The 24,419-nt window shown below is 40.9% G+C and overlaps 1 protein-coding gene across 1 annotated transcript; it reads left to right on the forward strand.

The window, feature by feature from the left end:
- The first annotated feature begins 9,719 nt into the window (after positions 1-9,719).
- On the forward strand, positions 9,720-23,061 carry LOC121292741 (soluble scavenger receptor cysteine-rich domain-containing protein SSC5D-like). The gene is made up of 5 exons (XM_041215088.1): positions 9,720-10,260; positions 15,064-15,096; positions 15,812-16,126; positions 21,244-21,558; positions 22,724-23,061. The coding sequence occupies exons 1-5, from the start codon at positions 10,215-10,217 to the stop codon at positions 23,059-23,061; spliced, it is 1,047 nt and encodes a 348-aa protein (XP_041071022.1). The 5' UTR covers positions 9,720-10,214.
- Positions 23,062-24,419: the final 1,358 nt, after the last annotated feature.

Raw genomic sequence — 24,419 nt, forward strand, 5'->3', positions numbered from 1 at the left:
CACCATTCATCTTTTTTTTACACATATGTATATAATATAAATATAAGTTTGGGTACAGAAAGAAACTGGTTACAGAACTTTATAATGTTGCAAATCGTGAACATATTAGCAACAGAAATAAGATGGAGTCAGGCAAAGAGGTAAAGGGGTCAGACGTGTGGCTGCTTGAATTTATTGTGCTTTTGTGAGAAGCAATGCATCATAGGAAACATTCCGTCTTGTGGCATCAAAGTATAAATGTAACCACTTTGAAGAGGGAAAGGAACACAATTACGATGATGTGCATGTCCATGGTTACTTGAAAGTGGCATGGAATTTGGGGCAAATGAAACATACTCTGTACTGTTTTGGTAAACATGGGTATTAAATTGAAATCTAATGAATCATTCATTACATCTGTAAATTAATTGCTATTATTCAGTTGGCATATTGCAGACAATTTTAGTCACCAGTAATATCGGAAGGATGTGAAGATCCTGCAGAAGGTACAGAGAAAGTAGTTAGGAAGACACCATGGCAACTAAATAACATCATGAAGAAAAATCGACAACATTCTGGCGTTGGCCTCAAAATGTAGATATTGGGAAGGCGTCCCTCTCGCATGAAGTCCTAGAACTAGGGAGCGATGTTCAAATACATGGGATGTCTCACACAAGTTGCAGATGAGCAGGAATGTCTGATTTCAGAACGATGTTAGTCTTTGAAAGTTTCTTGCATGGAGAGCAGTGGTTGATGGGCATTGAAGTTTTGTCAGACTTAGAAAGATCCCTAGCGAAGCTGTGTTATTTAGAAGGGTTATGGCAGCCACATGGATTTCAGGCTCAAATCAGATCAACCATGCTCATATTGAATAGCAGAGAAGGCCTGCTGAGTCATATGGCATCTTCCATTCCCGGTGTGTCTTATAGGTGGGAAGCTGTTGTTATGTGGAGAGATTGGTGGAATTGTTTTTTTTTTGTTTCCCTGTTGGAGCTGAGTAGATTATGAAAGAATCCAACAGAGCTAGTAACCCAGAATCATAGAAATGTTACAGAACATAAGGAGACCATTCGGCCCATCTTTTCCAAGCCATCCCGAGGAAACCCAGTTGTCCTTTCTAATCCCACCTTCCTTCACCCGGCCCATATCCCTGCAGTTTACAGCACTTTAGTTGCACATCCAGGTGTTTTTTAAAGGAGTTTAAAGTTTCTGCCTCTACCACAAATATGGACAGTGAATTCTAGACACCCACTACCCTCCGTCTAAAAAACGTCTTCCCCATTTCACCCACTATACCTTCTGAATCTATGTCCCCTGGTTTTAGAATTGTCCATCAAGGGATACAATTTTATCCTGTCCACGCTACCTATTCCCCTTATAATTTTGTACACCTCAATCAAGTTACCTCTCAAGCCTTCTTTGTTTGAAGCAAAATAACCCCAACCTATCCAATCTTTCCTAGTAGCTACACTTTTCTAAATCTGGCAACATTCTTGGAAACCTCCCCTGCACTCTCCTTCCTGTAATGCAGTGACCAGAACTGCACACAATACCACAGTTGAGGCCTTACAAAAGTTCATACAATTCCAACAATTTATCCTTACTTATGCTATACCTCTTCCAATGAAGGAGAGCATTCCATATGGATCATTTCCAATCTTGTCTACTTGAACTGCTGCTTTGTTACCTGTGAACTATATGCCAAGATCACTACGGTTTAATCTGCACTAATGTTGTTTACATTTTAACATGACTGATTTTCTCTTGAAATCCATATCCCTGTTAATAAAGCACAAAATCTGTATGCTTTCATCATCATAGTCTATCAGATTCAGTAATTTATGGAAATATAGCAGACCTCTCTGCCTCGTAACCATATATTTATTGTATCCAGTATTTTCTATATACTCTCCTCCAGGTACTTACCAAGTTAATCACCTCATACCTTCGTGTCATTGGCAAACTTTTAAATCGTGTGTTTGCAGTCAATTATCTGCTATCACTACATAGTAGTAAAAACAGGCGATTAACGTTGATATATTAATCAGTTAGTGAGGTGAGGGCAGATCGGGAATTATCGTACGTGCAAAGCTTGGTCAGGCTTGTGGATGATCCCATGTAGAATAATGAGAGTTGATGTTTTTTACACTTGTAAGGTCCTGATGGAGATTGACATGGTGACGGCTGAACGGATATTTCGCCTCGTGGAACCATCTGGAACTGGATTGCAGAGCTTGAAAACTAAGGTTCCTCCCATTTCAGTCGCAGGTGAGAAGATTTTTTCTCTCAGGTGATCTTGAAACTTTGAATATCTCTTGTCCAAAGAGCAGTGGCAGCAGGACCAGTGCACATGCTTTAACACGAATATAGAAGCACACTTGATTAACAAGGGAGTGGAATTTGATCACGGGGAGCTTAAATGTGGGGTTGAGGCCACAAGAATATCAGTCATGATCTTATTGAATTGCGGAACAGGCTCTAATGTGAGAATGACCTACTGTTGCTCCTAGTTAGTATGTCTGGGGAATATGTTATTGCTGAAGAACATCTGTTGGCTGAAGTTTCCGTTTAAGAATGCGGGTGGGGGTAGTTCTGTGTGGAGAGAGATCTCTGTGTTATGATGTTTCTCTGTATGGATGGTGTCTGAGGAGGGCGCTAGTGTGCGTGAATGGGAAGAACTCATCTCAGTGGAGCAAGGCTGCATCAGCAAAAATGAAAAATAGCGATGAATATAAGAGTATCCTCCTCCTTCTCACTGTCCTGTGCACGTCTTTCTCTGTTATCTTCCTCTGGCCTTATTTCATACCAGGTTAGATTTCCAAAATAAAAACACCATCCAAGATCTCTCAACTGCTCAAATTTTGCTCCCTTGTCCAACTCAAATTTTCATCTCCTCAACATTGAGGAGTCAGGGTTACAAATGACCTACAATCATATCTCCTCCTTCTGTCGTGCAACCAATGGAACTTCGCAGAGTATCAATCTAAATATACCTCAACCACTGTTATCAGAGATGAAAGCCAGTTAATTTACTTCATTTTAAGTTCAACCTACAGCCTGTCTTCTCAGAAAATAAAGATGAAGGTGCAAAATTGTAATTTAAAAAAAAACCTGACAATGCCTGAACACAACTCTGCTCATCTGGTAGCATCTGTGGAGAGGGAAACAGAAAAAAAAATAAAACTGTGAGTCCAATAACACTTATTTCTTAAGAACTGGAGAGAAGTGGAATTCTGATGAGCTTAATGGCGTTGTAAAAAAAGGGGGGCAGAGCAACAAATTAGGAGGTCAGCGATAAGCCGGAGGGTTGGAGAGACTGCATTAGAAAGATGCATTGGAACAAAGGGAATGGCCATCAAATTGCTAAAGTTTGATACTTTTATCTAGACCAGGTGTCGATAGCACAATAAATGTCAGCACTGTCTAAAACAAAATTAAAGTTTAGCAGAAAATGGCAAAAAAAATAAACAGCTCTGTCTAAAAGCAACAACAAAAAAACGTTACAGACTGGCACAGGCGAAGAAGAGAATCAAAAGCTTGAACTTAGTCCTTGCCTGAAGTTGTTAAATTCAATTCTGAATCCAAAAGCCTTTAAAATGCATAATTGGAAGATACGATGTTGTTCTTCCAGCCTGCATTGGTCTTCATTGGAAGATTACAACAGGCTGAGGAAAGAGATTGCGCCCGAGAGCAATCTGGTGAATTGAAATAGCAAGTGATAGGAAGATCGGGATCATGCCGGACTGAAATCATTTTATTTACCACAAGACCACCAAGTCTGCTTTTGTTCTCTGCAATGAAGATGAGACTACATCGTGAGCAGCGAATGCAGTAGAATACAGTGAACGAAGCACTACTAAATTGCTGCTTCACCTGGAGGGATTGCTTGACGCTTTGAAGGCAAAGGGGGATGAGGTAAAGGTGCAGATGTTACAGCTCATTCGATTGTAAGTGAGATTGCCCTGTAAAGGCAATAAAGTGTTGAGATTTATAGTGGATGGCACCAGGGTGTAACAGAAGGAGCTGTTTAATTGTAATTTTGACAGGCTAGGGAGGGGGCGATGTGTTTTCTGTCGGCATCATGCTACAATTCGTGGAAGTGGCGTAGGCCACTGGGGTGGTGAATGAGTTCATGGGGAACCACGTCCTAGTTTCAGGAAAGATGTGTGCAGAAGTGCTGGATATGCATTGGATACTTTTTAGGGGCGAAAGAGCGGGGTTCACTGGGCTGGGGAAGAAGGGAGGATTTTCTGGATGTTAATTGTGAAAGGTAACATAATCAGATATGTGGGAGGCAAGAAATTTGGGAATATTAGAGAGTCCTAACCGAAATAATGAAGTGAAGATTTGCAACCAAGAAGTCTGTGGAAATCAATGGGTTCGCAAAGAATGTTTTTGGACTGCCTAATGTCAGCATTTGAGACAGGAAAATCACACAATGCAGGTATCAGAGAAGGATGATGTGATGGTGGAAAAGGGATATGATTGGAAGAAAACTTGATGAATTATATTTGTCTCCAGACGTTCAGGCAAAAGCATGATTTTGCACCAAAAGAGCCTTCGATGTTCCAGAAAAAAAATAATAACCCTGTGATCGGGCCTAAGTCGGACTTTATTCAGGAACATCGAACAAGACCACACCCAAAAAAGGCAGATGTAACTGGGGTCCATGCTGGCAGCCATACCCACACCGATGTGAGTGCAAATGTGACATGAGAAAAAAGCTTTTTCACGCAGTGAGTAGTTGGGGTTTGGAATGCCATGCCTAGAATTGAGGTGGAGGCAGGTTCAATATAGGCATTCAAAATGTCACTGGATGATTACTTAAAATGAAACAAATGTGCAGGGCTTCAGGGAAAAGGCAGGAGATTCACACTGATATAAAATGTCCAGGGAGCCGATGTAGACAGAATGTGCCTAATGCCGCCATTCTACACCTTTACAGTTCGTTGATTCTGTGATTCTTATTTTGCGTAAGTAAAATAAAAACAAGTTAATGTTTGTTTCCTCAATGAGAGAACGAGTTGAGCCAGGCTGTGGTGAGTGTTGGTGGAATGTTCGGGCCTATATTCATTAAAGAAACCGAGAGCCCTCAACACGCCCCTGTGGAGGAAGCAGGTTTAGAGGGATTGGAAGGACATAGTGAAGAGTGCCCATCAGGGCAATGTAACTGGAAAATTTTGAGGTGATGTAGGGATCTTAATAATCACAAAGTTAGGTAGGAGGTTTATGCACAGTAGGGAGAAAAATAAAGCCTAATATGCAGAAATAATTCCATCGGGGTAGGCACTGGTGGAGACAATGTATTTAATAGGAAAGGCCTTTTTTGGGGGTATATATATATATATATAGTTGGTACAAGTGGGCTGCAGAGTTGCAGCACCATGAGGCTGGAGACTTTAGAGGGAAGGTCTCCTTTGGAGTTGACTTCAGTCGCAGGCTTGCAAACTATAGCTTGATGTTTGTTGGTGGGATTTTGTTCCAGATGGGGTGAAGAAGTGTCTGAGTTTAGGTCCACAGACTCTGCAAGGCCGAGGACGGTGTGCCAGGCAACATGCGCACCAATTTGAGCTTGTCAACTTTGTTTTTTTGTTCATTGCATCAATGTCAATGACTGAACACACAGTCACACAGAACTACATGTTGATGAAGATTGTGATTCTGAGCCAAGCTCATAGAAAAGCCAAAACTAATTTATCTGCCGGTGTGACTCTACAGCGACACTCAGCTATTAGCTGACATAATGGCTTATAAACTGACGTTGTGATTATAAAGTAACCAGAAAGAGGGAAAATTAGTAATCAACACCAAAGTGACCCATTATCTTCAATCTTGAGCACTAATAGCATATTTACTCACTTCTAGCATAACAAACAAAAACCAAGAGATTATCCGTGTCCCAAATTAATTGAGGAGTTAGAAATCGTCGCCCTGTCGATGCACTCTCCCGATGATTAGCAAGTAATCTTGTCAAATTAACCCGTTCATTACCTCCAAGCTAGCACTGAGACATTATGTACCCAACTGTCGTTAAACTGACTTGCTACCCAAAAACTCCCTCACTCCTCCAAAAGGACAAGCTCCCCACAAACCAACCCTCATCCAACCAATATAATAACATTAACTTCGACCAGTCCAAAAACTGCGACTCTCGTCCTAACAACGCAAAAAAGTCAATAAAGCCTCCGTCTGATGTGTTGAAATAGAAGATGAAGCACCACTGATAAAATCAAGCTGTACTGACACAACTCCCATGTTGGGCCCCTGCAATATGTGCCAATAATCTGACGGAAAAACCGTGAACTGATACTGCGCCAACTGATACTACCGTGAACATATGGACAATGGCAGACCCACACAGAAACAACAATATCTTTCCGTACCACCGTCGATGTAGTTAATGGTGTATTCATTTGATATTTAAAAAAACTGTAAAACAATGCACTATCAATTAACTTAACTATTCCAATAAAGCGAATAATCTCTAATTAAAATCGTATGTAACGTTCCATGACACATTGAGCTTTTTAAAAATGCAGGCACAATAATATGGTCAAGTAGAATTGAGTATTCAACTAGCGCTCATAAAGAAATATCAATAATGACGTAATTCAACCATTGGTTTAACCTGAACTTAACCATTAACTGTATCAGCTTCCTGATTAAACTTTACTCAACTTCTGTAGACTGACTCGCATAAATCAGCTGGGCGTATGAATGCCCGACATCATTGATTGAATCAACTACCAATTCAAAAAACATGCGAAAACTGTGTGAACACAGGCAAGGTCTTTGCACGACCTTCGCCGGAAGGCCGGGGACGCGGTTGGGCCAACTTGAAACCGGTTTGAACATGAGGCAGAGGCATTGCGTGGCCTTCAGATGAAGACCCTGGATTATTTGGGACTAATGTGAAAATGGTTCGATCATTAGCTTAATTCATTAATTGGCTTTAAATGATGGCTCGGGATGATTAGGGACTAACAAATAAAACTTCCATTGTTGGCAGAGCGCATGATTTTTGTACTAAACACCTACTTTGAATCTGTACGTGCTGGAGAGTAGATTTTTCCTAACGTGTGATTATGAGAGAAGAAATTGGCGACCTTGAATTTGAAACACATTCACATATTGGATAGAGGTAAACGCCAGTCATTAATCAAAGCAGCAAAATCAACTAGCCGAAAATACGCCAGGGGGACAGAAAGCAGGGAGCAATCCTGAATGGTCACTGATTTTACATGATGCAGCAGTCCAGTACTGCTCCGAACGGGTATGTGTTAGGGGTTCTTTCTCATATTTAGGCATTGCAGTCATCATCAGAAGTGAAACATTAAATCCTTCAGCATTGTATATAAGCGGTGATCAGGTGAGCCAGCAAATAACAAATTAAATCTTGCATTGGGCTTTGCTAAGTGATGCATTTTGAGGTAAATTGGCATTTGGCAAAATATAATTTATATAAACCGTGGCATGCAAATACCATATAAAAGTTTGTATTCCTTGCTGATTCAACATCAATAAAATGACTCGAAGCACACGAATGTTAAAAAAAAGCACCTGCTACAAGAATTATACCTCACCTGCTACAACAATCACCTCAATGTCCAAATATTCATTTTACTGAGCAACAAGCAACGGATTGAAAAATCCTCACTTAACAAAGTTATCACGACCCATCAATTCATCCCTCGCTAATGAATGAATACAATGTAGAAATGGTAACCAAATGCTCTGAAAGTGAACTAGCATCTCAGAAATTCTCCAGTGTTTATCACTTTTCATATTACCAAACCATCCATTACAACTTAAACTGATACACTGCACACTGTACAAAAACACATTAAAAATACTCAGCACCCAAACAAAATGAGGCATGCTCGTTATCCGAGGTAAATTTTAGGCCTCATCGGAATCCCATCCGTAAAGTGCTGCCCCTAGTCTGCTCTGGGGAATTTGGCTACACCGAATCATTTATTTGATTCAGCAGAGACCCAGGCCGCCAGTCGCTTGAAGGCGGTGTTGTTGAGGAGGGTGACGTTAGGGAGGGATTTGGGGGCGGGGTGGGAGCGGTGATAAATGCCGACATGCTGGCTGTAGACTTTCACAGCCTCAGCAATGCCAATAGTCGGTTAAAGCCGCCAAAGTAGACGTCTTGTTTGTTGCAGACGCCAGACTGTCTCGACAGTTTACCGACATCTTATTCCCTGAACAACTATTAATGACACTGGTTAGGACTATTTGCAGGCGACATTCTGTCATGTTTTTTTTTCCCGTGAATTAGTGTTGTTATCCCTATATACAGCCCCGATTCATTGGCCTGGACACGTTCAATATTCACAAGAGTTAAGTCAATATTATAAGGGAGCAACGACGAAGTTGCTGGTGCAGCCATCGCCACAACGCCAGGTGTTTCCTGTCAGTTCTGCACAACAGCAAAACATACAGCGAGTGCTCTGTGAATCTGCACACTACGAGATGCTGTGGGATTACGTACAAACATTTTCAGTATTAATTACTTAACTGCAAATAAAAACACATTTCATGTCGCAACAAATATCCCTATGGTCTCTACATCTCCCCAAGACTAGCGCTGATTGATGGAAAAACATTTATTCAAACGATTGGTAACATTTCCCGAAGAAGGTGCAACTACATTTCGGCCGCATATAGAGAATGATTCAGGAGCGGCCTAGTTCCGACTGGGTGAATTGGGAAAACCGCCCAAGTTATAATGGTGCTTTCTACACATCTGTTATTGGTGATAATAGTAATCAAGAAACTGCCCTTTAAATGAAGCATTTTCTCAAAGTGTGACAACAATGGCCACCAATCAATTAGAAGTCAATGGAGATGCAGCCGGTATTCAGATTTGAGGTTTTTTTCAATCTCAATAGGTAGCTAAAGTTAGCACACGCTCCCCAGCTCAAACACAGATTATAATCAGGATGCAAAAATACATCGCACTAATCTTAAAAATTAAAATCCTAAAGCTGTCAAACATAACCGAATAGCTCCCATGAGGCTACTGAGTTTGGCCATTCTGATTTTGATTTTAGAATAATAATGATAAATGAGTACATAATCATTTTGTTGTTCCTTACATTCTTTGTTATCACCTGAAGGCATATTCTTCTCATTTGTATACCCGACTTCTAGCCTGAAATAAAAATCATATTTTTTTCTTGCAATGTCCGTTGATTTTCAAATTAATTTAATATCTCATCCCAAAGCCACCAGTAACGAATAGCGTTAATGATTCATGTTGAAATGACTTTCCGTGTGGTTCGGAACTGGTTAAAATGGCAGGTCATCTCGACATGAAACGATAACCGTTTCTTTCCGGGGTTGATGCACCACTGGCTGTACATTCTTGCAGATGTTTTGTTTGTATTTTACATCAACACCCTCACTTGTTTTTTTTCCCCCGTTTTTTGTACTGAACAGGCAAGTCTTGTAATAGGAGCAAAGAAATGGAGAGACAGTTAGAGAGTGACGTGGTTAGAAAGACAGAGACTGAATTAGGGAGAGTAAGCCAGGAACAAGGCAGATACAGAGAGACACAAACGATCGCACAGACCCACACACACAAACACACATAAAGAGATATATCTCAGGGCGAGTGGGGAAAAGGATTCCAACTGGCTTTTGTGTCATTAACTAGATGTTATGAAGTTAAATAGATTGGCAATATTGTTACTGAACAGAAATTTAATCACAAAGCGGCTGGCTAAGACCCTGGAATGCACCACAAGACATAATGTGTAATCATATTCCACAGGATTCTTTAGAAGGCAATTGGAATGTGCTTTAAGAAAACTCATTTGCAAATGCATGTAGGGATAACAGCAGTTGTGACACAGTAGGTGTAAGAGCCCACTGTATTGTAAGTTTCTGTTGTAACTTTCAATGATTCAATGATCTGATACAGTGTTGTTGACGCATTTCCTTTCCATCCGAAGAGGAAAAGACGATGGATGTGTCCTCGGTTGGTTTTATCCTTTAATGGGCAAGTTCATTCTCATTGGCCTGTTACTAGGCGGCACTCTAATGCTGTCACATCATAACATCTATATGTTATTTAGAAGGAAGAGTCAACTCTGTTTAAACTGTTTTCAAGCACTTAATTGCCGCCTCAACCGGGTTTTTGGCAGGTGTTCGAAGCAGAGCCCGGCATTTGTTCACAGCATTCGGTTAACGCTCAATTCCCGGCGCAGGAATCGAGTGCCGGGACGATGCTGCGGTCCTTTCTGACTCTAACTGCACTGCAGCTTCTGAAATGTAAGTTTTGCAAATTAATATTATCATGTTCTACATTGAGGCTTCCACTATCATAAAACAATGAATCTTACCAATACACATATTGATATTTACTGCAGAAAACATTGAGCTATATTGTAAGGTTAGTTTTGGATGTTTATTCAAATATTAACATGTTTGCCTATTGTGTAATGGGATATTGCTTCAAAATGATACGCAGATCGAAGAAAACTCGCTGCCTGAAAGGCCGTTGAATGCAGAAACCCTCTTCACATTTAAAACATGTTCGCTTGCGCATTTACATTATGGTAGAGCACAAAGGAAGCGACCAAAACTGGAAAGGGTGACTAGGCGGTATCCGATTATTCGACCCGCGCAGGCCCATTCAGCCGAAGGCCCTCGTTCTGAGCGCAAACTGTTATGGCCTTACCCGTGGGCATAGGTCCCTGTTCTCTGTCGGCGTTTACCTGAGGTCCCTTAACCGGCTGGCTAGTTCGCAGTTGAAAACCTTCCTAACTGAGAAAGTTGTACAGATATACAACAGATGGATTTCCCGAGAGAGTAATCCAGTCTGGGTTTTATTTATTGAGCACGGATTTTTTACATTTATTTCTGCCCTTCATTAAGATCGTATGGATTGAGGATTGACGAGTCGAGTTTATTTGCCAAAATTTTATGCAGTTAATATTTTAGGTATTTCAATTGATTTAAAAATCGATCATTTTGAATCATATTTGAAAGGTTTTTACACCTGGTTGGTGATTGTTTTAAATGTGATATTTAGGTCAGAACGATTTAAATCCGAAATACAACATAAATAACACAGCAGCTGAATTTATTGAGTCTCCTGCTACTCTTCCTCACGCTCAACTTATTAAGATTTGCACTCTGATCAGACAATTTCAGCAGAGCTGGTACGACCTAGAGAGAAGTCCCTGTTAGAATATCATGGAGCGGAGTCTTTGTTCATTTCAACTAACTGAGTATGAAACTGCACCTCCAAAGGTGTGAGCCTCCACACATATTACTGTCAGGGGTATTTCTCAATCGATGTTCCGCCTGAATTCTGTGTGATATAGGGGCAAACACTACAGCATCTATAACAGTTGGTTCAGCTTTAGAGTGTTTTGCAAGTTCGAAAAATAGTTTATATTGAAATAGGAATAAAGAGCACAATTAATGTTATAATGTTTTCTTTTGGCGATTAAGTGCATTCTCCAAATATATAGTTACTGCAACTTCTTTAACTCATGGGAAATGGTACTTATCAATGCTCTTGCTTAATTTTTAAATACAACCTTTCACGTATGACCACATTGTATGGACGTTAAAATTCCCATTGAATTGTTTGTTTCTCAGGTTTATGTCATAAGTACGTTGGTTCACATTTATTCCAAATTCTCATTGTTTTTTACGGTCCCCTGTGGTGTTTAATGAAGTATCGGGTCTTGTGCCTTTACTTCCTTTCACCTGCCTGATATTATTATTCAGTTTTATGTCGATGCCTTGGTTGAGATTTGTTGCTACTTCCAGTGCGTGTCCTCCTTTACAATTATAAATCTCTTATTAACAATAGGAAATGCTGCCTTAGTGACAGTGAAACCTCGCTGCATTCTTGTCAGGTACACGGTAAAAGGCATATGGCTCCCTAAATCAGTTTCAATTATTGAGAAATAAATGACTGACACTAAACGCCAGGCATTGTAATTTATTTGAGGAACATGTCTTCTAAATAAAAGCACTGCTTGAAGCATGTATTATATATTGCTCCAGAAAATATTTTCACAAATCCAGGAATGAATAAAATTCTTTGTGGAAAATTGTATTATTTTTCCTTAAATCCGTAATTAATTTGGGTTGTTTAAGTGAATCCTGAAACAGTTAATTTAATTGCATTGAATTCTGAATTTAGACAGTTTGCACATTTGTTTCATTTTAAATCCGCCAAGTTCAAAAGGCCGAATGTTGACCATTGCTTTTGGTGGCCGTAATCTGGGCTAACATGTTTTACTTATTTCCAATTGAAACTGAGACATGGGTGTCAAAAGGTCGAAAGTGATCACACTCCCAGCAGTTTGCTTTTATCTTCACCTCTGCGCCTCTTGGACAGAAACAGCAGACTAGACATACAATTCGAACCAGGTTATTTAAATTCAGTGGTTAAGGAATGGAGACCGTCGTTGTTAGAAAGGAACGGATCAAATTCTGGAATGTAAATTATCTCAATGAGTACAAAATCCTGGTCAGGGCAGCACTCACTGGTGAATGGACCATTGCAGATGTTTCAGTAACTGAATATCCTCAGTAGAAATGCGATCAAACCTACTTGTGATACAGTGAAATAAGAAGCATGCAAATGCTTTTTCAGCAGTAGAGGGTTGGATAATATTTTTGAATAGAGTAGAATAAAATCTTAATTTTTGTCAGCTTAAACATTGCTTGAATTAACTTGTACTATATGTATAATTATTACCTGCAATCTACAAACACTTACTTAGCTAAAAATGTTCTTATATTTACATATTTGATCAGAATTTTTCTTATCTTTTACTTTCATCAATATTATGACTGTTTGATATGAAGTTGTAGTTTCTGCTTCGCTCATTATCTGTGTACAGATTCAGGAAATTATGAAGTCTTATCCTCCTCCTTCCACATTCCCGATAACTTTTATGTGGACTTAAGGGGATCTCGGGATTTTTTTTTTCAATTAATTTGCATCGGGGCGAGGATTATTTTTTTTTTGCTGCTTTGGCGGTCAAAAGCGCAAAAATAAATTGTGTTTTACTGACAGGGAATAAGTTCGAGAATTGTTATCAGATACATTTTTCATTTATCGAATAATACTTACATTGGCTGTTTACTTTATTTTTTTTAAAAAAAACGTGAAAAATAAAAAAAGTTTTAATTCTAAAATCCTAATTGTGTCACTAATTTTACGAACATTCCCTGCACAGCGCAGAAAGGAGACAGAAGACGAAATTCATATAATCCCGAATCATTTTCACAAATCAAGCGCAGATCAAGTTTAAATCCCCAAAAGCGGGCCTATGTTAACATTTACATTAAATGGAGAGAGATTTGAAATTGTTTATTTAAATTGTGGAAATGTCATTGAATGCATATCACGGACTGCATTATTTCCCGTTCATTCGACATCAAAAAGGGAAATTAATTCATCAAATTCTCTTAATAACTGTGATTTCTAAATATTAACTTGCATCTGCTTAACAGAAACGTTGATTACATGGCCAAATACATATCACATTTCGATTTAATCCAGAATACAACTCCAAAAACGAGTCAGTTAGTTTTACGTTCTCCCCTGCGGCTCTTGCACAGACAAAGCAGCGTCAATTGCGAATGTTTTTAATCCCAGAGTCCTAGAAGCAGAGCGCATTTACTCTTAGAGAAGCGTGGATCACATTCTGGGATGTAAGGTCACTGGCCGACTGTACAAACCCTGTTAAAGTTGCCGTTTCTGCCAACTGAACCCGCGCATATTTTTTAAAACAGATGTTTATCAGTGGCAGAGGGTTGTGACTGTTGTGTGCTATAATGAGCTGAAAGATTTCAAATAGTGTTTTCAACTTAACTTTGGAATTATGGACAATGACTGTTATATTTTTTTCAAATTTAAATTGTAAATTGTGATCGAACAATGTTGGTTGTGATAGGATAATTATGGTTATAATGAGTATTAATTGTATGCTGATAGGCGAGGAGAGCATAAGATCTCACATTTTACAGGCAATTAACCTGTAAACATGCTTGATTATGTGTTTCTTTTTTGGGTGCCTGAAATCTGTTTTAATTAAATCACTTACCTAAGGAAAACTTTTATATGTTTATTACTTATGTGAACCTGAATGTTTGTCAGCCTTTTCCACATGCTTCATATGTTTTTATAACAGGATCGTGTTGTAGCTAATGAGATATCAGATCTCAGCTCTCAATCTTGCATTGCTTTGTGTCGTTTTGTATCAGGCTTTAGGTCGCATTTATATCTTGTGCATCTTGTACATGAGGCACTTAATGTGGAGATGTTTGGACTGCCGCTCAAGGGGGTTGCTATGAATTAGCTGGTGCGCAGCTTCTTGAGTATTGTTGCGACTTACATTACCCAGGCAATCACAGACAATTCTAATAAAGTCCTGAGTAATATAATCTAGGAAGGTGAAGGCTTTGTGCTGGAATGGCGGAAATCATGCAAGGGGTTGCAGAAGTTCAACTGAGGGCGGGAATCAATGTGAAATGTTCTTTAAATCTTTAAACAGGGAATATAGAGATACCAGAATATTCTCCTGGTTAAACTAAAAAACTGAGCCCATTTTGGAAAATGTTAATGCACAATCAATGGTGTGAAACCAACAAATGGAAAGTGTCCAAAAACAGGCCGGTCACCATGTCTTCGAGCACCGAGAGTGGGTGTGGTAAACATACTATCTTTAGTATGCTAGAGGGACTTTAGATGCTGAAGGGGTGTTCTGTGTAATGGGGTATTCTCGGGATCTCCTGGGTAAACGTTGACCAGTTAACAACATGAACCTGCTACTGAGCCTGTAGTGGACGCTTCATTAGGAGTGGAAAACAGATTAAATCACAAATAGTGGGATTATTTTTCCGAAAAGCGACGGGAAATCTACCTTCAGATAATGATGGATACTTGGGTGTTTGTTGAATTTTTTAACATAATGTTCCTGAAAACCTCATGTTCAAAAAATGACAAAATATTCTCGCAGTTGCTTTGAACAAACAACGTTTCTGGCCGCTTCATCGTTCTCTTACCCCCATGAAACGTTAATTTTCAACATTTCATTTCAGGCAGAACTGGGAGCAGTCAGGCTGATCCATCAGGTAATAACTCTCAATTTTCATATTATCTGAATTTTTTCTGTCCACTCTACGTGAATTAAAACTAACTGTTGGAGACAATTGCGGTACCGACTTGATGACTGATTAACTCGCTCTCCATGTGCCTGTCAGGGAGGATAGGAATGTTTCCTGCACTCTGATGATGAACATATTTAAACCCTGTTGAGTGACAATTGCTGTCTAATGCAGAGTGACTATGACTTGGGTCCCAGAGAGGAGAATGTCAATAACCACTGATACTGCTTTCGATCCCAAATGGGCTGCCAATTCGCGAATTACCTACAGACAGAGATAAAGGTTACATGACGTTCCAGTTCCGGAGGTTGGGGGAGGGTGGAGCTGACTGGGAGAAGGAGATTGCAATTTGTGCTCTGGTACTCTGAATGGATCTCACTCTCCGCCAATCACTGGGTTCGCTATTATATGCGCGTCCATCTCCTGATCTCCGGGGACTGGAATAAATTCTAAACGTATCGACAAACTGTCCCAGAAGGGGCATCTCTCCAATTTATACCAGCTCGTTTATGGGTTTAATACAATTATAGCCTTGTGTTTGAAAGGTTTGATTTTTAAATCGGGTTTCAATGGGAGATTGGGCCAAATTCTTTTGCTCTGACCTGCAGAAAGTGGAGACCGGTTAGCTGAGTCTCGCGGTTTTAATAGGTTGTAATTCTATGCTTATTATTGTATTTTACAGAGGCTGTGAAACTGAGACTGGCGAATGGGGGCAGTCGGTGCGCAGGAAGAGTGGAGATTCACTACAGGGGGCAATGGGGGACTGTGTATGGTAGCGATTGGGACCTGCAGGACGCCGCTGTTGTGTGTCGGGAGCTGGGCTGCGGGACCGCGGTCTCTGCACCGGGCAGTGCTCACTTTGGGGAAGGCTCCGGACCCGTTGTGACAGAAGATGTTCAGTGCAGCGGGAACGAGGCCGCCCTGCGAGACTGTAAATCAGCTTCCTGGGATCACTATTCCTGGCCACACAGCGCTGATGCCAGCGCGATCTGCTCAGGTACAAATATTTCTTCTGCTTCTCATCGCCCGTCGTAACCGATTTCATTCCCCTGGAATAAAGGCGGAGATGTTATTTTGGGACAGCCGATAGCTGAAGAATGAGACTTAGGGCAGGATATTCTAGTTGGAGTTAATGTTATATTCAATTAGAATCATTGCGTGTCATACATTCATGTCATTAATTGTGTTAATTTATAAAGATAAGCTCACACCAGAACGGCACGTTGCACCCCGCTTTATATCATTGCTGGCTTCTTGCTGTGAGGTGACCCGGACAATCCAAGGATAGCGAAGAATGTTCAGAAAATCCCGCACGCATTATACCCTCTCCCTCACCACTCGCACGGATGGTTCGGCATGCTCTTGCGGTAATCAGTGAGAGCGATTGCAGAGTCCTGTTATTCAGTTGCCCGGCTGTTAGATCAATGTTTTATGTTCTCACTCCCTGTATAAATTCCCTGGCGTAACGATCCTGGGGAGCACATCGAAGCATGCAGGTGTCTTTGATTCAGCTCTACTGCGGAGTTTCCCAGAGAGCAGGGGAATTCCCCAGATGAAGTTGAAACTTCCCGGGCTGTTCACACATAGTTCAAGGCGCCAATACTTTCGCAGGGCCCGCATGCTCATCTCTGCCATTCCTCAGGTTTCCCAAATTCCGTAGTACGGAATAATTGGTCTGATATTTTACAGGTTGTGAAACAGGAACTGGGAAGGAAGGTTTCTGTGCCTGGGGAGAGTCTAAATTATGGGGCAGCAAAGGGATAATCTGCAGACATAATCCTGATGTTAACTGCACAGACCATTCAGTTCAATATTTAATTTATATTGAGATCGGAACAAGTGCAGCATTTCAAACCAATATGTTAAGTGTAATGCAAGGCACAATTGCAGTGAATAATCTTAAAAGCGTTACATTACTGGATGAAAAGCGGAGATTCCCCATCAGCGCACCCAAGAAATCCTGGCACATGGACCTAATCTAGCCATCATCGGAACAGATCTATTAGCAACTTAACCCTTTGTAGGATTTCGGTGGAAAGGGCAGCAATTGTAAAACTGAATCAGCCTTTTAAAACTAAACTCAATGGAGATTAAATGGAAACTGCACTTTCTACGTTACTGATCAATGTTGTAATTTTTTCAACTGCTTCAGTCATTTCCTGTATGTTACATGTTCAGAAGAGGAGTTGTTTGATCATGACTGCTCAGTGCTTGGTTCCATCCGCAATTCATCAAATTAGGAAGCAGCCCATAGCAACACAGAGCAAATCCTGCACAACATCCATGCCCCAAGTGATAAAAGACAAGTAAGACGTGTCTGCAAACGGCTAATGACAGCAATGGAAGAGAGATTCCACTTGACATTCACTTGCTTTACAGTCAAACAGTCCCTCATCATCTTAAACTTGGGGAACACCGTTGACTGAACTTTCATTTGCAATAGCCAATGCCAATGCCGTGGCTTCTTCAGCAGGCCAGAGGCTGAATGTTCTGTGAGTATCAGTCTTCAACTGTCTCACCATTGTTTCTCATTTCCCGAATTATCGCTAATCGTGGAAACTGCACTTGACCTGTAAAGGCTCTGCTAAGGCACTAGACAGGAGACTCGCCATCCCCAGATGAAGTACTGTCTTTGACTGGGTGTTTAATCACCACCATCAACCACCATTCCCTCCCTCAGTGCGGTAATAAGACGGCAATCTTAATTATGTGCAGGGAGAACAGCAGCACCTCTAAAAATATTATCTTCTCCATTTCTCAAAGAAACGGCCTTCATCTCGCTGGTTCAAGTTCCATGAACTCCCAATCTAAGAGCAATGTGGTAGCCCGTTCACCACACACAAGGCAGTTGCTTTTATGAAACACAGAATATCTTCTCAAGCAAACTTGGATGGACAGCTAATACAGGTCGTGTTAGCGAAGTTCACAACTGTAGTTCTGTTGTAAACATTACACAGAATCATACATTCTCGACGGCAAAGCTACTGACTCCATAGGCCAACCGGTCAATCTTGGGGTTAATGACCTAATCGAGCATCCCCCCTCCCCAACCACTTTACCCTCCTGGCAATACAACACCTTATCATCTATCTTCATCAATATAACGTGAGGTTCCATTCTCCATCATCTGTTCATCAATCATAAATAAATCCATTTCAATCACCTCATCTTCCGTGGCCACGAGTTCCACATTCTAACAACTGTCTAGTAAAAAAAAAACATTTCTTCCGAATGCATTTGGGAATTTTAGTATTTTTTTTTAAGTTTGCAAGTTTGGCCATAGCCCACAGTTAACCAACATCTATCCTGTCAATTCGTTCAATCATCAAAAAGATCTTTATCATTTCAGTGCTCGGGTTACCTACCCAGGCAATTCATTTCATTTCCCCCAACCTTTCTCGTAGAACGGTCAAAATCCATATAAATAACTTTCAACTTTTCTCGTGTCTCTAGGAATTTGATGGCCCCATTGTGGTGGTGCCATTGGTGTCAATGGAGATGAGCTATTCAAATGTCCATTGACTTCCGCGGGACAGGAAAATGCCGACAGTGCGAGAGTGGGCTGACCGAAATATAATGAAACTATCAAGCTTTTTAACTCCTTCGCTCCAAAAATGATGGCAGAGACAGTGAGATCCGATGGCACATCTACCTAATGTGCACTTTCATTTTCCAATGAATACCTGAGCTCTGAATTAATTCTCACAAAAATATTGCATTGCCCTTAACTATTATAACATTCATTTGCAAATTAAGTGCACATTTTGGGAATTTATTGCATTTACTGTTTATTCTGTCTCTGTAAGTACCCCCTCACAGTTTTCCTGAGTTTAAACTGCGCTTTGAATTTGACTCCACAGACTAATTTTGAACTATTCCCTGTGGATAATCTGTTTCTGTAAACGGCAAACAGTATTGTTCCTGGCATCAGTCCTGTTGGAACACAACGAACTACCTTTGTGCTGGTCTGAATATCTAACATCCATCCTTAATTACTGATGGCTGTTTGCTATGCAGTTTGGGATTAATTCTGCTAGCTGTCCGCCAGCTCCACATCGTCTCTCACACGGAATTAGCTGTTTTTTTTTCTGCTGCACGACAGTACAGAAAGTCTACTGTTAAATGTAAAGGAAACGATGTAACTATTTTTTTCAGAAAAAAAAACAGAAGATGTTAAAACCACTGATTTGGGTAAGGGGTACCTGTGGACAAACAATGTTCACGTTTCACACCAGTAAGATTTTGGCACTACAACTGTGGAAGCGATAATCAGAGACGACATTCGTTAATGGACAAACGATCCATGAACAACATTGGTAACCCTTATAGAAGGCAGCGATCTGATACTCTGTCATCCAAATATTTTAATGCATCTGACAGTGTAATTGGTGTCCTGGATCCAATGACCCATAATTATTGAGGGTCATTTTTGTTTTTATCCATTCACCCCTATATTATACGATGCAATTCAGGCTACAGATGGAAGGTTACCGGACATTCATTGCCAAGGCCCGTGAAGACTATTTGGTTGCAATGAGTTTGCTTTCTCATTGCCTCTCACTGACCTGATTACACTAGAAGTGAGGTCTGAGTGAGGAAGAGAGAGAATATTGTTGGAGTATCACTGTTTCCCCATTCAATTGCACATTGATTATTGCCTTAAGAGGCTCCCTTTGTATGTGATTGATTATATATATATGTATGAAATGCTTCAGTGATCTATTAAATTTAAAGCTTCGGGAATCAAAAGGCGATGTACGGGAACATGAACCAATCGACATAAGCTGTCCTTTCAAGTTTGCACTTGGAAGACGGGAAACATTCTGGGGAGCCCGAAATGCACTCCTTACATGATCAGCGTATTAAAACTAAGGCTTGGTTCACAAAACTGTACATGGTTATCCGGTGATTGTTTCGTTTAGATTCAGCTGTCAATACTTTAAAAATGCTAAAATAGCACGAGGCTGTTTTTGCCCCTTGTATGTGACCATTACATTTTACTGACATATTCAAAATGGCACTTAACATTGCTTTGTGCTTCCAGTGTTCGGAACTTTTCACTGGGAAGGTATTGTGAGATCAATCATTTTATGTTTGAGGTTATTTGGTGTCTGTGTTCGTCAATATGCTCCATCGACGAAAGAACAAACGCCAGCAGATCAAATGGTAGACTCTAAACACTCGAGGACAAGTCAGGGTTCCTGGATTTATCTGAGTAATTTTCTGGCCTGTCACAGGATATGTTTAGTTGCAGTCGCCCGGTTCCAGGGAAGAGTTACGCCCTGAAAGTGTTATGAAGAGAAAGCTGCTGTCGCTTCCATATAAGTAGATGTTGTGAAAAGTGGGTCTTATAATTTCAAGAGGGGGGATTGAAAAATGAGGGGCCAGCGGTAGTAAAAGTAGATAAATTGGGACTTTGAAAATAAGTATGTATTTAAATCTATTAAATACAACTCGATAGAAAATACGGAATGTAAGAGAAAGGGAATTTTTTTGTTGATCAGATGTTTTCCTGCAATGATGGATGGGTTGGCGGGGGTTGGGGGGTGGGGGGGTGGGGGGTGGGGGGTTGGGTGGGTGGAATGTTGCCTGGATGCAACTTGATGTAGTTTCTATTTGGGCATTAGTGCCAATGAAATACCAGCTGTGAAAAGTCGAATTCTTGGTGATCTTCATCAATGAGATCTATCGACCGAACCTCGTAGGTGTGCACGTGTGTTGGGGTGAAGGATGGTATGGTTGCATTTCAGTCTATGGATTCCGGGCGGGAACCGGTATAAGAACAATATGTAATGAAGAAATTTCGCTGCGGGTAGTGCAGAGATTGTTTGACGTCAAAGAGCACATCTCTCTCAATAGATGTTTAGCCAATTTCTCTCTGCAGATATAGTGCATGCTTGTAACACCGTACTGAGGTAGCAATAAATCTAAGTGTGTTAAAGGATGCATGTGGCCTCTTCACAAGCAATAACTTCTGGAGGATTGTGGGGTTTTGCTTAATCGCTATTGTGCCGGGATGAAACCCTTATCAGAAGTCATCATCACAGGTTTTGCTTAAACAGGTATGCACAAAATTGAAAATGATTGGGACAATCATGAATTGTTGTTACTCAGATCACAGGTTTCCCAGACTGGTATCCGTGGATTCCCAATGCTCGGGCAGACTGGAAATACAGTTCGGCACAACCTGGGGAACAGTGTGTGATCTTCACTGGGATTGGAATGACGCCAGTGTGGTTTGTCAACAGCTTCAGTGTGGAGTCGCTGTGTCTGTGGGAAAAGGGGCTTATTTTGGAGAGGGCACTGGACTTCTACGGAGCGATAAATTTGATTGTAAAGGCAATGAAACAAGCCTAACAGACTGCCCTATCTCTCCAGTAAATCAAAACGTGTGCACCCACATGAACGATGTCGGTGTGAGCTGTTCCGGTGAGTAGAAGGATTCCGAAACACATAAAAGTTTTCTGGTGAACTTTTCAGAAACTGAGAAAACGCCATTGCTGTTTCCTTCTATCATGATCATTCCCAAGCACTTCTTTATAGTTCACTGTCGCTTTTTATGATTCTGGAATAACATAATTATGTGTAAGTCAGTAACTTCTACGTAATCTGAAAATAGCGCATTATTATTGCTAAATTAATGCTTGCACCATACATAGGTTTTTCATTCACATTTGCCAGAACACCCATTATCGATTGAACTCTCAAGTTGTTTTCTGTCTGCCAAACATGAAATGACTTCATTAATTATAAAAGTAGGCGAATCAATATTTAACAGTGGTTGCATTATTTTAGAGAGGCGTTTCAATGAATTGACCGAAATAAAGTAAATAATTAGGAGAAAATTTTCTTTCTTGTTTCTTGCTCAAAATAGTGGGATTATCTCCGTAGCAGCATTGCAACTGTATGTTCTATGTGCCTACGTCAGCCGTTCAAGAGAATGGATTCCAAGCGCTTCCACAGGGGAATGTAGAAAACAGGAATAAATGCAGGCCTTGTCAAATATATTCCTGTCCCCGGCAATAACAACTTCATCCCTTGAGTGACCTTGTTCTGGATTACTGGACCCGTGACTCTTTGTCAAATCTTTGAAATCCATTTAAGATTTTTAACATCGTTTAATCAGCCCTAATCCTTCCAGAGTAAATAGCTTCAAGACATTTTTGTTCGATTTGGAATCAGAATACAATGTTTAAATAAATTATGCATCCTTCTAAATATACGTTGCATCCCCTCCAAGACGAATAGTTTCTTCCGGAGTGCCCTGTCCAAATCTGAGAGCTGTTATACAGCTTGGTTCTGGCCAATACTGGGTATGACTGAAACGTCACGTCCTCTCTTTGGTTTTTCAAAGCTGTTGAGACAAAGTCCAAAGTTCCATTAGCTTTTTCCTGGATAAACTCTATTTGAGCAAATAGACACGTTCGTTTAAGGGCTTATCGCAGTCTGGTGAGTTTCAAACAGTAAGATGTGTAAACAGTGCACTACAACACGAACTTATCAATTTTCATCTCTTCATTTTTTTTCTTTCGCCATGTCTATATTCAAATGTTCATTTACAAAATATTTTCGTCCTTATTTTCATTAAAAACAGGGAAGCATGGACCCCGATTGGTTGGTGGTGAGGAGAGGTGTTCCGGCCGGGTGGAAGTGCTGCACGGAGAGCAGTGGGGGACGCTGTGTGATATTCACTTTGGTTTAGAAGACGCCAGTGTGGTGTGTGAGCACCTTCAGTGCGGGGCTGTAAAGGAAATCCCCAGAAACTCTCCCTTTGGGCAGGGAACAGGCCCCGTGTGGAAGGAAAATTACAGGTGCCGCGGGAATGAATCGCGAGTGACAGAGTGTCCGGTTACATCCGGGGAAAATTTTAACTGCTCACATGGAAATGTCGCCAGTGTCATCTGTTCAGGTGAGACCTCTCAGTCGATGTAATCATGGATTAAAATAATCTCCCTGCAGCACTGAAAGAGGCCTTTCAGCATGTTCTGTCCGTGGAGGCTCTCTGCGAAAGTATCTCACCCAATCACACAACCCTGCAAATTTACAATTACCGTGTATTGTTTTTCATTCAAATATCTGACCATATATATTTTAAAATCTATGATTCATATTCATCCACCACATCTTCAGGCAGTGCATTTCAGATCCTCGCCGCCACATTCTTAGACGATGCTTTTCATATCTTCAAGCACCATATTCTCCAACAATGAATTGCAGATCCTCATCACCATCATTTTCAGAGAGTGCATTTCAGATCCTCATACTACGCTTTCTCAGGCAGTGCATTGCAGACCCTCATCATCCACATTCTCCAACTGTACAATGCAGATCATCAAATACCACAATCTTAGATAGTGGATTGCAGATCGTCATCCAGCACATTCTCAGACAGTGCATTCCAGATCCTCGTCACTCACATTTTCAGAAAATGCAATGAAGATCCACATACGCCACATTTTCACACAGTGCATTGCAGGTCGACATCCACCACAATCTCAGACAGCATATTTCAGATCTTTATCCACCACCTTCTCGGAAGGTGCATTCCATGTCCTCATTCACCAAATTCTCTGAAAGAGCATTGCAGATCGTCATCCAGCACATTCTCATAGATGTGCATTCCAGACCCTCATCACCCACATTCTCAGACAGTGCATTGCAAATCTTTATTCCCCCACATTCTCAGGCAGTGGATTGCAGATCCAAATCCACCACATTCTCAAGCAGTGCATTGCAGATCCACATCCCCCATATTCTCAGGCAGTGGATTGCAGATCCACATCCCCCACAATCTCAGGCAGTGGATTGCAGATCCACATCCCCCACAATCTCAGGCAGTGGATTGCAGATCCAAATCCACCACATTCTCAGGCAGTGCATTGTAGGTCCACATCCGCCACAATCTCAGGCAGTGCATTGCAGATCCACATCCACACCATTCTCAAGCAGTGCATTGCAGATCCACATCCACCTCAATCTCAGACCGTGTGTTTCAGATCCTCACCCCCCACGATCTCAGAAATTGCATTTCAAATGCAAATCCACCACTATGTCAGATAGCGTGAAGCAGATCCTCACCTACCCCCATTCTCAGCCAGTGCATTGTAGACAATCATCCATCACATTCTCAGACAGTGTATTGCAGATTGCCATCCAGCATATTCTGGTACATTGCATCCCAGGTCCTGATCACCCACATTCTCAGTCAATGCATTACAGGTCCTCATCCATCACAATCTAAGACATTGCATTGCAGATCTTAAGCCAGCATTTTCTCAGACAGTGCATTG

Source organism: Carcharodon carcharias, chromosome 20 (assembly GCF_017639515.1).
Source record: "Carcharodon carcharias isolate sCarCar2 chromosome 20, sCarCar2.pri, whole genome shotgun sequence".
NCBI lineage: Eukaryota > Metazoa > Chordata > Chondrichthyes > Lamniformes > Lamnidae > Carcharodon > Carcharodon carcharias.

Excerpts from the sequence above, each read along its gene's own strand:
- LOC121292741 (XM_041215088.1), top strand. The coding sequence starts at position 10,215 with ATGCTGCGGTCCTTTCTGACTCTAACTGCACTGCAGCTTCTGAAAT. Across the intron at positions 15,097-15,811 it reads CAGTCAGGCTGATCCATCAG|AGGCTGTGAAACTGAGACTG; the intron begins GTAATAACTCTC and ends TGTATTTTACAG. Across the intron at positions 21,559-22,723 it reads TGTCGGTGTGAGCTGTTCCG|GGAAGCATGGACCCCGATTG; the intron begins GTGAGTAGAAGG and ends CATTAAAAACAG.